The following is a 15301-nucleotide window of genomic DNA, read 5'->3' as shown; positions in this document are numbered from 1 at the left end:
AGCGCAGCGCGAATAACACATGGCGGTTACATGAGAAAATGTTGCCAAACCACATGAAACACAACGTTAATGGCATTAAATGCAGTCGTCTACTTAGCTGTGTATGCAGCAAAAAAGAAGAGGAAAGCACCTGGTCAAGGGATGACTTATACTAGGAAGTCTTATTTATTGAAGGTTGAGACTGAGGCTCAGACTACAGGCCTCATGGGAGATGTAGTGGGACTTGGACTGGATTAGGAGTCCCATGTTGGATGAAAGTATATATGTTTTTATAAGATGTTAAAAAAAGAGAGAAAATGAAGGTAAATTTGAAGTGCTGTGTTTAGGCAGTAATAATGAAGAATAAGCATAATGCTCTCCTCCGTTCTTGTCATAAAATCTGTCCATTCATGAGGGATCCAGCATCCTGATGAAGAAACATGCATATTCACACAAATGGATGTAGCATTTTTTTGGTTATGCAATAATATGTAACATCATGGTGATTTTTTATCTTTTTATCCACCTTTCCTGTTACTTATGTGCACGTAATATCTAGGTGCATCCCTTGACAATTTTGCACGTCCCTTTTCCCCCATGAACGCGATTGTAATTGTTTGAGCAACTTAAATATAAATCAGTCTTTCCTAAGTGTGACTGAAGGCATGCTAAGCAAATGTTGGGGCATAATATTTTCAGTCGGTCTACATCAATTTGAGTGTTACGTTAAACCACCATCCAAAAAGGTTGTTCCTTTTCTGTTATCCAACCTAAATGAACCCTGTACCAGACACTGCAACCAATGCACAACCCCTAGACTGCTACGTTTTGAAATCTTTACTGATTATTTAAAAAAATCCATTGTGTAAAACCCAATATCAAAGCATAAGACAATGCGCACTTCTTTTTGTTTTTTTCCCAGATTCTTGCAGCTGTTGTTTGGCTCCCATTCTAGCCCTGTTTCTCTTCTGTGATCCACCCTGGTCACCAGGCAGCTTCCCACCAGATCATCTTCTCCCAACACCCTCAGCATGCCAGCTGCCATCGCGGATAACACCCAAGTCATCTGTGAGGTGTGGGCCGTAAACCTAGAGGATGAGATGCAGAAGATCCGGGAGATGGTGCGCACATTCAGCTACATCGCCATGGTGAGCAGGCCTCACCCAAGGGAAGACATGGCCTGTGGCTGCTCAGCAGTGGGATTTGGTCCTGCAGTAGGTGGAAACGATGCTGGGGCTGTGAATGCTATTTGTGGAGGTGTGTGTGTGTGTGGTGGTGGTTGAGTCAGGTGGTGGGTGGCAGGTGCAAGGGTCTAATGGCTAAACCAAAGAATAATTGCATGGCTATCGTTCCCCCTCGCTAGGCGAGAGGGTATGCTTAGCTTTCTGTCCCTTGCTCCCAGCTATGTCCAGATGTGGCTCTGTTGCTTGCTGCCTTCCAGGAAATTTGGCTTCACCTCACTGAGGCCCATGCTGATCTGTCTGGGGTTAATTGTTCTTCCATACAGAGGGGATGTGGCCAAGTAGTTTGACTGAATTGCTTCCATTAGTGGCAGCACCAAAGTAGATTTTCGTACGGCTTGTCTCCTGCAATGGCCTGGAAGAGTTAAACAATGGTATGGAAAGTTGCCCACTGTATTGCCAGTGGTAAACATTAATTCAAGACATTCCACCAATCACATTCTTCTGTTTGGTCCAATCTACGAGGACAGTGTGAGATGGATAGGAATGTTGCATATATGGTGGGCTTGTCATTAATGTGTGTTGGGTTTCTGTTGCTAATGAATGCAGGTTGTGTGGGCTTTTCCAAGCAGATCATTTTGCTCCAACGTTGGTCAAGGATCTAATGTGGCAAATCCACATTTGGATTGCCAGCTCCCTAAGGGGAGGTGCTGCTGGGACTACGGTATTAAGATAGTTGAGGAGAAAGAGTAGGCAAGATAAGGTTGCACACAGCAAGTATACTGCTTTAAACCAAATTAGTACTGTGGTGCAGGAATAGGAGCCAACCAAATGCAGGTCTTCCTAACTTGCAGGAAAGTCCTGCTTCTAAACATGAATGCATGGATATAAAATTCTTTATCTCTGAGCAAGCAGAAAGTCACAAGCTGCATGCGACCTAGTGAGAATCTGGATCTTTTTCAGTCACAATCCATATTACTTTCTATACACACTGCTCCCTGCATTATAACTATTTTGTTGCCACTTCTAATGAGACCAAACTCTTAGGTTGCCTGTAGCGTATTAGTCCTCCATTCCATTCTCGTTGTTACAACGCAGGTCCTTGAAAACTGAATAGTTGCAGCGCCTATTTAAAAATAAATAAATAAAAGACAAATCTAATGTTGAAGGGATGATGAAGTCTTAAATTGAAGCTGGGAAAACATAGTTTCAAGCAAGGTCTGATGTTTCATGTTCTGTATTTAATACTGTTTGTAATGTTCTTTAGAGCAAGCAAGCCACAAACATTGCGCTAGTCCTTGATAAGTGATTATTCAATTGTGACAAGTAGAGAAGGGTGTTTGCTTGAGCAGAATTGGCATGCATGCCAGGATGCAAGTGACCTTTTGTCCATCGCTAGTAGCTTGCACCTTTGACTGGCCAAATTCAGGACTCTGCTGTCTGCAGCTCGTTTGTCCTCTGTTGGCAGAGCCTGACCTACCTGGAGTCATTTCCTGTTGTATGCAGCCCTAGGCTTCTGGAGCCCTAGTTACAAGGACTTGTGAAGGCACGGTCTGCTGCTACAAGAAGGGAGCAGCCCATTCACCTGGGAGTTCCATCTTGGCTCGGCGCTGCTTGCCTGTGGTCTAACTCTGCTGTGTTACCACCATCGTGCCTGTCCCTCCGACCTTGGTAACGCCTCTTAGCCCACCCACCGGCCTCAAGACTTTACATCACGTCCTGGGTGAAGCCTGTGGCAAAGTCAGGCCTCCGCTGTCTGCAGATAGTTGCTTTGAATTGTTTCTAATTTTCCTGCTTCTATGTTGGTGGTTTTGTTTTTCCACCATCTTAACTGTGCCTCATCTTTCCTGGCTTCCCCGCATTTAGCGCTCCCAGTTTCATCACTTACTTCACAGTTGTCATGTAACATCTCTGCTCTTACTATTTTGCTCCTTTAATCTGTAGTTCCCTAGCTACACCAAGTGGTCTAGCTTCTTCTGTTCCCTCTCATTTCTCTCGTCACCAAATTCTCATTCTTCTGGTAATCATTGTAATCTTTTTTTTATCCTTTGTTCCTTGCTATCCCCTCCAATCAATCTTGCTCTATGGAATGTGCATGCTCTTTGCAATAAATCCCACTCTGCTTGATACTTTTTTACGCTTCAATCTCCATTTTCTGTGCACCCTGCATCACTTACTAATGCATATCCCTACCCGCCTGATCATGGGGCTGGAACAGGTATCTTTTATTCCACGTTTGCTGTTGCACCAGTTTCTCCCCTCTTCCGTTTCTCATCCTTCGAATACTCTTCTACATTTTGTAAGCCTTCTTCTTTAGCTTTCTTGTTGGTCTATCTATCTCCTGGTCTCATTACTACTTTTTGTGACTATATTGATGCTTTGCTATCTGCTATTTTGCCTTCTAATCCACTTATTCGTTTAGGCAATTTTAATCTTCCCCCCTTCTTCTGTTCATGCATCATCTCCTTTTCTTTCTATTCTTGACTCCTTCCTTGCTTTTACTCCTTCTCCACCTTCTCATGTTTCTGACTCCCATCTTGATCTCATATTTTCTTCACTGTCTTGCTCCTCAGTTTCTGCAGTCCTGGTCTATTCTTCTTTTGCTTTCCTCTATTCTTCCCGCGTCTCGCTTTTCTTCTACTCATTCTGGATCCTCTTCTGCTCCTACTTATTTTCAACGCGATCTTTGTGCTTTCAATACTCCCCTGTTTTTTTTGTTGTACTTCTGGTCTTCTCACTCATCCTTTGCTGATCTTTCTGCTGATGAGGCAGTCTCTTTATTTTCTTCCTCTGATTTCTTTGCTTAACTCTTTGTTCCCGGTTTCCCCATTTTATACCTACCAGGTAAGCATGGGAATACTGGAGGTCTTTGAGGCCATTAGGGTGGCCAGAGAAAAATCGTTAATAGGGGCTTGATACAGCTGATTCCCCCTTGTACTCTGTCAACCCCCACACCAGCCCTGAGTCCCGCTAAGATCGGGTCCCATAGTAGCTTCAACATCCCCTTTATCACCCCCACATGCAGGCTTGCCGATTGACCAGCAAAATGAGGTTAGGTGCGAAAATATTCAAACTGTCCAGCACTCGCCGGAGAAGGTGAAGGAGGATGTGGGTCGTGGCTCCGAACATGGGTTGATTGCACGCAGCCATATCGCTGCTCCCTCTCATTTTGAGGTTGCTTTCAAGGCCCACATGTCGGCAGAGGGCTCACAAATTAAGATCTTTCCCACTGCAGCCCCCATGTATATTGCCACCCACCCAACCCTCCAAACTCTGACCATGTCCAGTTGTTCCACTAGGAATAAGAGACTAGGTGAAAACATTTAAGTGTTCAATTATCACGCCTACTAACTCAACCTCCCATGCATTTTCCCTCTTTTTTCCCCTTCCCCATGCACTTGCGCGTTCTCAATGTCACTGTGCCTACTAAGATCGCTTTGTTCTCTCCACTGTTCCCCTCCCTTTGCCTGGTCGTGCTCTGAAACACCTGTGTATGAGTGCGATATAAATAAAATATATCGTATCACCTCAACATCCCCCTTATCTAATCTAAAACTCATGCTACTAAACACCACATATCTGCCGAAACATGCTACGGAGGTGGCTACGCACATTGAAGAGCAAAACCTGGATATTTGCGCCCTCACTAAAACCTGGGGGCATGAAGCAGCAGGGCCTTCCCTTGCCATACCTGACGGCTACTGCATGATTAGGAAAGAGAAATGATATTAAGGGGGTGGGGGGTGGCCTTCATTCTGAAATCTGATCTAAAGGTGTGGGAAATTAAGGCTGAAACTATCCTCAGGCCTGAAATTCTATTGTTGAAGTTGGCAATCAGTCCCGATACAAACTTGAATATTTTGTTGTTTATAGGGCCACGGATACCAATTTCCCCTTACAGCTGAGCAATTATTTGCTCTCCATTCTTAACCCCAATACCTAGCTGATTCTCCTTGGAGATTGTAATCTTTGGCTTGGGGTGTAACGCAGACGCTACTGCAGGAGCTTTGGAATCGAATCTGAAATCCTTAGGATTTGCACAGTGGATCACAGAGCATACGCATATAAAGGGTCACATCCTTGACTGGGTGTCCTCACAACCTCAATTTAACTAAAGCAGAAATCTTACAATATCCCTGGTCAGATCACGTTTGTATTTCCAAACCTGCATGTCCAAGAAACAAGTGGGCATTAAGGTCCCCACTCGGGTTAGAAGCTACAAGAACCTAAGTATGAAGAATCTCACGCCTTGGGCCAAGTCCATGCATGTCGAAATTCAGAACACAGTCTTGAGGACATTACTTTCAGTCTAATGACTTCTCAAGTCTCTTAAAGACACCTTACCCCCTCTGGAGGACAAATGCCTGGTGAACCGGAAAGGCAACTCCTGGTTTCATTATAACCTTTTAGAGCTCAAAGCAATAAAAATGTAATCATTCTATGCCTGGAGACAAGCCCAGGACCAGCCTAGTCTGGACAGTTATATAAAAAAGCAGCACTTATTTATTAAGCAGCAACTACTCTGGCGAAAAAGTAATCTGTAGACCACAGAATATTAAATGCCACATCCGATAGTAAAGAACTATTCAAAATCCTAAAAGAACTTGCAACTCCTAAAGGCCCCAATTTGGTCCCATTCTCAAGACTAAGACGTGGTGTTCAGACATTCAATCTGCCATGTTTAAGAAACTTGAAACAAATGCCTTCAACTTCACTCCGGTTTCAGAATCTGATCTAGCAAAAATAATTTCCCAACTAAAAACTAGCTGCAAGGGAGACCCCTGCTCTGCCATAATCATGAAGGAATGCACACACCTGCTCATCACAGGGCTCACCAAATTTGTTAACGCCTCTCTAGCCCAAAAGTGTGTTCCCCAAATTCTCAAACTTGTGCATCACTCCCTTGTTAAAGAAACCTAATCTATGTCCACTGACACATAGCAACTATAGACCCAGTTTCCAATACGCCGTTTTTACTGAATTTTGCATAGGGTTGCATATAACCAGATTTCTCAATACAGTCAAAATCGTACATAAATTCCAATCCGGCTTTTGCCAAAATCATGCCGCGGAGATGGCACTCCTAGTCCTTAAATCCCACCTGCTGCAAGCAATGGATGGCAGTCAATCATCGTTGCTTATGATTTTAGACCTCTCAGCAGGGTTTGACCTGGTGGACCATTCTATCCTATCCACCAGGTTAAGGGTTATCGCGCATTTCTCACCCGAAGACATACATTGGGTCTCATCATTCCTGAGCAACAGATTGGTGAGAGTGGCAAGTGAGTCAGCCGAAGCAGAACCTATCCCTTTTCTCTATGGGGTGCTGCAGGGAGCGTGCGTGTCACCATGCTTTTAGAACATATTTATGGTACTCTTCTTCCACATGCTGGAACAAAAGGGGATCATATCCCCATTACAGGATCCCATGAGGTTGACTAACTGCACATCAGTGAAGTTTATCTTGCTATACAAAGGTGCACGGTCACTAATGGATTGGCCCTGAACAGCACAAAGACGGAGCTACTGATTGTTGGCACTGAGGCCAAATTGGCTAAACTTTATCCGATGTACTCCAGCTTCAACATAGATCAATGCAGTATCAGGTTCTTAAATACAGTTAAGACTTTGGGTGTCCTACTGGACAAAAACCTAGCCATGAAGGCTCAAATTAGCAGCATAGTTTCTACTTTCTCTTATTATATCAAACTGCTGCATCATCTTCGCACACTAATTTCTGAAGAAAACTCAGAAACTTTAGCAAGTGCCATAATGGGGTCCAAGATACACTACTGTTGTAGTCTCTTAGCTGGCATCACCCAAACCGATCTCCATCGCCTTCAGGTAATACAGAATGGGGTGGTGAGAGTCGCGAAAAGACTGAATCGCAAAGACCACATCTCGGATGCAAGACAGAGCCTGCACTAGCTCCCTGTACAAGCCAGAGTACGCTTTAGGTTAGTATTAATCACCCAGAAATGTATTGTAGGTCATACGTCAATCTATTTAATGTATGCAGTGGTAGTAAAACCCTCCTTGAGATCATTAAGGTCCGATCACTGAAATGTCCTCAAAACCAGTCGCTGCAAAACCAACAGAGTGCGGAATGGAGCCTTTAATATAGCAGCTCCACTCGCCTGGAATGCCTTGCCACCGGAGCTCAGAACTATTAAGTCAACGGATGTGTATTAAAAACTTTTATTCTGCTAGTCTTGTTTTGGGTCTTGTCCACATCAGGTCTCGGCTCATATTGTTCATGTCGTTTGTCTTTGTAGTCTCTTTATGTTTCGTGCCCTTAAGCCCCAGGGTACCGGGTGCACACTACAAATAAACATACCAGGAAACCACCACAACCTCGAATTACACTTTGCTGTGCGACAAATTCTTTGCTGTATGGAGCGCTGTTGGCGTAAATCCTGCTTGGTCTCTAACTCCTATTCTCTCTTTAATGAAGGTCGTCTTGCTTCTAAGCGTTCCTTCTGTTCAGATCTTCTTCATTCAGAGTTTTCTCACCCTCGTAGTTTGTTTCAGACTCTCATTTACTGTACCGTCCCTCTCTTGATTTGACTTCTTACTCTTTCAGCTTCTTATCTGGCTTGTTATTTTTCTTCGTAGGTGATTGTTCTTCGTGCTGTTATTCCTTCTTCTCACACTGTTGCTGCGGTTCTTGGATGTTCTTCTGTCTTTTCATCCAAATCCTACCTCTAACACTGCAGCTGATAGCACATGGCCATCCAACAGCTGCTCCTGCTGATCGATTCCTTAGTCTCTTATACGTAAGGTTTATCCTTCGTTGGTCTCTTATCTGAGTTATTTTTAATAACTCCCTTCTTACTTAGTTTCCTTTGTTCAGACATGCTTCTCTTCCTATCTTGAAAAAGCCGCCTCCTTCTCTTCCTTCTAATTTTCTGACCTACATCTCTTCTTTCTTCTCTTTCTAAGCTTCTTGAGCGTCTGGTCTATTCTCAGGTTTTTGTTCTGTCTCTAAGAATTCTATTTTTCCTCGTTTTCAGTCCGGTTTCCGCACATCCCATTCTACTGAAACTGCTCTTCTTTCTGTTTGGGATTTCTTACTTTCATCACAGTATTCAAAACATTACTCTTACTCTTGATTTATCTGCTGCTTTCGATAGTTGACCACTGTGAGAAACCAAGGGTGTCTAACCCGCTAGTCTCTAGGGATCTCCAATCCAGGTGGTCAAGATACAGCCATCGCTTTTGGATCCAGTTCCTGGGGGTCTACCAGTGCGGGAGGATCACCTGGGTGAGGGGTCTTCAGGGATTGGGGGTAAGGCAGCCGATGGTGAGACACAGTATTCCCCCTAACCCCACCCCCTTTTTGTTCATCTAACCCAGGCTATTTTTTTTAGGATTCTCCAAAGACCCGACCTCTCCTCCCCCTTAAAAGAAATAAATATATATAATAAAAAATTTACACAAACACTGGGCCGAGGAAGAGAGTGACACATAGCCAACTCTCGAACAGCGTAAGGACATGTCCCGTTCATCGGGTCAGGCACTTTACAATAAGTGCATACACCTGATACCAATTAGCTCTCCACACACAGATAAAAGGTGGAACACGAATACGAGCAGCCCTTCCGCGGCAAAGTCAAACCTACTGTAGCAGTGTGACGGACCGAGGGACGAGAGCAGCGGGTCGAAAACCCCAAGAGTTCCCTACTGGATGTCGTTGCATCAGACAGGCTGCGAAAGACAAGTGGAGAAGGCCAGATCCCTTATCGAAAGGCTTCATGGTTTTCAAGGACGCCAGCGACCCTCCCGGGTGAACGGCCGAGTTGTGGAGGCAATGCCAAGCCTGTGGTACTAACCTTGGCTCGTGAATTGCGAATCGTACAACCAAGAAAGAAACGCACACGGCCGATGAATTGACAAGCGACCTGAGAGACCGGTGTGTGTTAAAGATTTAAGTGGCAACATTAAAGTGAAGGCTGCACACGTGTGCATGCTGAAGTACAGGTAAGCGTGTTAGTCTGGATTAGAGGTACAGTGTGAGGCAGTGCGAGTCAAATCCAGTAGTTACACGTAGGTTAAATGCAAGTGCAGCGCAGGCTGCAAGTGTCAAATCCAGTACTTACAAATGGGTAAATTGCAAATGTGATACCGTGCCTTCCCTATGCCACACTCTGCTTCTTGTTTCCTTTGGGTTTTCTGGGTCCGTTCTTTCTTGGTTCCACTTGTACCTAGCTAATCGTACTACCTCTGTCTTGGGCAGGTAAGTATTCTGTTTGGGTCCTTTCCTCTTTTCTCTTTGCACTTATCCCTTTACATGTCTCCCTTGCCGTCAATTATTTAATCATTTGGGTTGTCTCGCCACTTTATGCTGATGACACAACTTTTCCTTTCTTTTTCCTCCTTTCACTACGGTAGTCCACGATACCTTGTCATCTTGCCTTTCGGCTATTATATCGTGGATGGCTAATCACTATCTGGTTGTAAATTCCACTAAATCTGAAGTTTTTTTTTCCTACTACTACTGTTCCTTCGCCTCCACCTCCCCTTCTATTTCTTTTCCTCCTTCTTTGCTTCCTATTTCTACCTCTGCCCGTAATCTGTGACTCTATCTTGATTCTGATCTTTCTTTTAATTACCAAATCGCTTTTCTCTGACGCTCTTGTTGGTATCTCTAATATTTGTAAGGCTAGGCCATTTCTTCTTTTAATGCTGCTAAACTTTTGATCTCATCTTCCATTTTTTTTCTCACTTATTTACTGCTCTTGCATTCTTTTTAGTCTGCCAATCTTGCGCTAATCCCTCTCAAATCTATTTTTAACTCTTCGGATTCTGTGTTCCTTCACCTTGTGATTCAATTTCCTTATCACTATTGTCTCTTGGTTGGCTTTCTTTCCATTCTCGTCTTTGTATGGTCATTAAATCTCTTCATGGTTTGGCTCCTCCTTATCTTTCCTCATTGGTTTCTTTCCATAGTCTTTCACGCTCCCTTCGTTGTCAAGCTCTTTCTTTTAACTGTCCCGCGTCCTCTATGTGCTCATTCTCGGTTTTGTAACTTTTCTTCCTTACCTGCTCCCTTACATTTGAAACACTCTTCCTCTTTCTCTGCACTCTTGTCTTCTCATTCACTCTTTTGCTTTGCTCTTTAAACACACAATCTTGAGTTGAACTTTACATTTTTTATTGTACTTTGAAGTGATATTTGTATAGCGCTCAAATTTTAAATAAATACAAAAAAAAATCCTGTTTAGAGACCTGCTCCGTCTAGCTAGAAATTAAATGTTGTGAGCACAACTATCTGTTTATTTTTCTGCTTGTAAAAACTCTTCCTTGCTGAAAATGCTCTTGAAGCAGCACGTCTATGCAGACTTTTTGGGCTCTAAATGCTATTCATTGCCTAACTACTCTGGCCTAGGTGGGCAATATCCCTGGGAAATTGTTACCTTACGTAGAGCAACAGCTTGGTTTCAGTAAGCATTTCATGAGTTTTCACTTCTCAAACATTTGGCCAGACAACATTTTTTACTGTATTGGGAAAACTGTTATAAAACATTCCTTGTATTCATCTTTGTCCCCCTGGAAATGAGATTAACGCCTGCTTTAAAAATTACTCACTAGGGGGATTCAAGATGGCGACTTACATGAGGCGAGAACTCTGCCAGCTGGGCATCTAATCATTAGCCCGAACACCCCGCAAATGGCAGCGTCAAGCGTTGTACACCAATGTGAACCCGCGCTCACTGGGAACAGAGGGGAGGCAAAGGCTGAGGCAGCGGCACGGGTAAAATTACATCGGGGCTGGCAGTGGCAAGGAGGTGCTGGGTTGCCCTGCGGAGCTGCAGCGCCATGGCAGGCAGTAGGTGAAGGGGTGCGGAGGCGCACAGAGTTGGTCAGCTGCTGCATAGGAGGCCGCCCCAGGCGGTCAGAAGATGCTGCAAATGAAATGGGCAATAGTGACGGTGGGAACGACTACAGCCATGACGGACACAGCAGCCCTGCTGTAGAAGGGCCTCCTGCTAGGGGAAGCATTCTGAGAGCAGCCTCCTCTTGGCGTGGATCTGGCTGGTGTTTGGTCGCCAGGAAGCACAGAGCAGGATCTGCCTTAAAAGGGTCAGGGCTGGTTAGTAGTGTGTGCCTTGCAATGAGGTTCCTTCTGGCATAGGACTGGAGCTCCGAGGCAGCTTTGAAGAGCAAGTCCTGTAACTGCTTTGAAAGAATTTAAGTACCCCCTCCTAGTTGTGTGGTACAAACTTACATTGGAGACATTAATCGGGGTAACACTGCTGACCCTGTGAGGGCCTGACTATGCTGGAAAAGAGTGGCTCGTGGTTGTGAGCACCAGCGGGGTTCGGGCTGCTGAGCCTGGCTTTACTGTGCAGGGCAGCATCATCACACTCCTTGGCCAGGGCAGGGTGACAGCTGGGCCAGATGGTGTGGATGTGGACTCTCTCCGTATTGCTAGGGAACGTGAGCACTGGTGTGGCAGGGTTGCCCCCCACAGTTACCTGAATGCCACCTTGGTATTGGAAACTGGGACCCTCCCGGGTGGGGAGCCCTTGTCTCTGGGTGGTAATCTGCGCTACGGACCTGATTGAGCTACCTATCTGCATTGGTCATTCAGCTCACCCACCCAGCTGATGTGGCCTAGGACAAAAGAGGCTCATAGTCGTGTGACCCAATCTCAGACAAAATCAGCTAGCGAAGGAGATCTGGCTCGCTGTCGGAAGGGTCCATGAGCGAGAGCGCGGGGCCAGCATTTGAAATCCATGAACGGAAACCCAAGTTTCACCGTACTATGCCATGGCCTTAAACAAAGAGGGTCTGATCCAGTTATTTCAGGACATGCCGGAGAAGCCAATGTCTTCCTTTTCAAAGCCAGTTTGGGGAACTCGAGGAAGAGATCAAACAATCGACGAGAGAACGCAAAGTGGAGCTTGGAAAAACTGGAGGAGCGAATTGACAGCACTGAGTGGGTGTTACAGGTGGTAGCTGACGACACAAGATGGACGGGTGAAACTTTGGAACAGCTGTATAAATTGGCACACAATCTGGATATCCAATGTTAGGATTTAAAGAACTGCTCCCCTAGGTACAACATCTGTCTGGGGAGTGACGTTGGAATGCCCTGAATCAGTCCTAAAGAAAGATCTTCAACACACGGTTCAACTCTGCTTTTGGGAACTGAGAACGGAGCTGACGAGAGACGAAATTGCTATTGCTCATATCCAGAGTGCGACCGAAGAGAATGGAACCTGGGGCCCGGAGGAATGTTTCAACAACACTTGTCCTAGGGACAGAACATATCCTGCGAGCAGCTCTGACAGTGTGGCATGTTACTATTAATGGAGTGTAGGACCTCCTCTTCCAAGATTTGGCACAGTCCGCGCTACTAAAAAGGAAAATGGCCCCTGTAACGAGATATCGAACTCAGAAAAACATCAGGTACGAGTGAATCTTCCTATTCGGTCTCTTCCTGTGGGAGAATTAACCGTGGCATATTGCCCCAGTGGAGGAAGGTCTGACCTTGCTATAGATGGAGGAGGTGGTGGGAATAGCAGCCCATTAACCAGTGGGGAAGACAAAAAAGATGAGTGTAGCCAGGTACCGAGCAGAAGAAAAAGGAGCGACAATGACACTTGAGGACTTGCAGGGAACCTCCCCCAATTATGGGGTGCTTCTATTGGGGTCATGGTTGTTGCAAACTAATGTGTCTTTTCACTGAGTGGGGACTGAGGTGTGGTGATATCTCCTCAAAGAGGTGGAGGTGGTTGGAAGGGTTATCTATTGGGTACGAGGCCTGGTAAGCAGATGCTACGGCTGGGGTGGACATTTGGGATGGTGGTAGATCACTGTTTGGTTACACAGGCTCTAGGTTGGAACAGGGTCATGGTTGGAAATGGAAAAGCTTCAAGATCACTAGGGGAAGTTGGATGGATGGGGGTTGTTCTGATTTGGGGTGGGGAAATGCATTCAAAGGATCTTTGGGATTTATGTTCCATCACATGCCGGGGAGCTTGCAGGGGGGAGAGGGGTTTAGAATTGTAAGAGCACATTGTGTACTTGGCATTCAACTATATATCCTATAATGTAAGGGGGATGAATTCCCCTATTAAAAGGAAGAAGTTGGAGGTGTACTTGAAGCAGGAAAGCGTTGACGTGCTGTTTTTTTACAGCAAATGCTCATCAGGAATGAGGATCAACCTCTTATTAAGCTGAAATCATATTCTCAGGCGGTACAGGCAAATGCACTTGGGAGGAGGGAAGGTGTCCTTGGGTCCTTATTGCGTTCAAGAACACATTGCAGGTTCAAATTGGGAAGTCGTACATTGATCCGGAGGGACGGTATGTGATGCCAATTGTTCACATAGACCATTGCACTTATAACCTGGGTTCTGTTAATGCGCCCATTCAGGGCAGGATGGTTTTCTATGGCAGTTATTAACTCATTTACAACGTTTTGCAGAGGGGGAAATTGTGTTGGCAAGGTATTTCAATCTAGCCTGGTTCCCTCAAGAAGATAGGAGGGCGGGGACGCAGTCAGGGGTGCTTAGTCAGTTGGCCATCTTGCAAAAGAAATTTGATTTTATGGCTCTTAGCGATGCGTGTAGAGCCCTCCATGGCAGCAAAATGGTTATACATATTTATTTGCACGTCCATGTCAAGAATAGATTATAATCTGGGGTTCGGCGACTTTGATAGGAAGAGTGGGTGGTATAGACTTGGTTTTGATCTCACTATGGGACCATAACCCTATCACAGCAACTATTGCGACGCTGGAATGAGTGGCCTGTGGCGGTGATAATTCCCTGTTTAGTTAGAGATCCAGTGACTGCAAAGGATATTGGTGAGAAGATGGACATGTATTTTAGAGAGAATGATACATTAGATACTAAGAGGGATACTTTGTGCGACTCTTTTAAGGTGGTCGTGTGGGGAGAACTGATGGCAGCTAAAGCAAGGAAATCCTCATCCGAGCAATGGGGTACAATTAAAAAGGGGTTGGAAGAACAACTTAAGAAACTATTTGCATTGACTAAGAACAGCTTCAAATCGCTACAAAAATAGCTTAGCACCGTCCAAATTCAATTGGGTTTAAATTGCACGTGCCGTACGGAAACCTGTTATTTGTGAAACAGACTGTAAATTAGGGCAAAAAAACAGATTGACTATTAGTGAGGCAGCTGAGAGAGAAACTACTGGCCATAGAATACTTCAAATAGATAAAGGAGGCCGGGTCTTGGTCACTGAAAACGAGGCCATAGTGAATTCCTTCGCAGACTACTACGAAACACTATACGTGTCTGAAGTTCGGACGTCTCCTGTACATACGGAATACCTCACCGGCCTTTCTTTTCTGAAATGAACAGTGGCAAAGCGAGAGAAACTTGAGGCGGAAATACTGAGGAATAAATGGCGAGGGCAATGGGGACTCCCTTCTGCTCAATAAGGCGCCAGGTCCTGATGGCTACACAGTCTTGTTTTATAAAAAGAAATATAAAACCAGATTGATCCCGTGCCTCACTAAATTATTTAACATGTTTAAGGTAGAAGGGGTTACCGCTCCATCAATGGAGGAGGCCAAGGAAGTTCTTTCTGAAAACCTTGGAAAGAATTGACAAAATGTGGGTCATAGACCCATTGCATACAACTTGACATCAGTATTAAAGGCAAACATTTTGGCAAATCTCTTATCTCCGCTACTTTCGTCATTAATAGCACCTGATCAGTCGGGTTTTAACCCGGATAGGTGAACATTTGATTATAGTGGGCGTGTATGTCCCCTAGAAGAAAAAACATCAGACACTGGCCATCTTATTATCACTAGACGCTGAAAAAGCTTTTCACCAGGTCGAGTGCATATGGGATTTGGCTCCAATTTTCTCCATATGGCACGTGTAAACTATGTCTCCCATGATATTATCGATAATGGGCAGTTTTCTAGGCGCATCTCTCACGTGTGGTACAAGGCAGGGCTGCCCGCTTTCTCCCTTACTTTTTGCTTTGTGTTTGGGACTTTCTTAACTAAGATTCAAACTTCTAAAGCTATTAAAGGGATCGATTTCAGGGGAGAGGAACATAAAGTCATAGCTTTTGCTGGTGGCCCTAACTAGAGGCTTGGGGGTGGGGGGGCTAAACATAACCATGCATGAGATTCTCAACCTAGAGTT

The 15301-nt window shown here is 44.9% G+C and overlaps 1 protein-coding gene across 6 annotated transcripts in view; it reads left to right on the top strand.

Moving 5' to 3' along the window:
• The window catches only part of CNOT8 (CCR4-NOT transcription complex subunit 8), a 78523-nt gene that overhangs the window by 28053 nt on the left and 35169 nt on the right, over nt 1–15301 (top strand). For 3 of the 6 annotated variants that reach the window (XM_069653962.1, XM_069653964.1, XM_069653963.1), the window contains one exon: nt 902–1127. In XM_069653962.1, coding sequence (XP_069510063.1) covers nt 1011–1127 — 117 coding nt within the window. In that variant the 5' untranslated portion in view covers nt 902–1010. Of the gene's footprint in view, nt 1–901; nt 1194–15301 lie in introns of all 6 variants that reach the window. The other 3 variants (XM_069653959.1, XM_069653960.1, XM_069653961.1) reach the window with 1 other exon arrangement.

This window comes from Ambystoma mexicanum, chromosome 3q (genome assembly GCF_040938575.1).
Source record: "Ambystoma mexicanum isolate Mex_15411 chromosome 3q, UKY_AmexF1_1, whole genome shotgun sequence".
Taxonomy (NCBI): domain Eukaryota; kingdom Metazoa; phylum Chordata; class Amphibia; order Caudata; family Ambystomatidae; genus Ambystoma; species Ambystoma mexicanum.
Note: the sequence above shows the minus strand (reverse complement) of the source record. Positions and strands in the feature narration are given on the sequence as shown.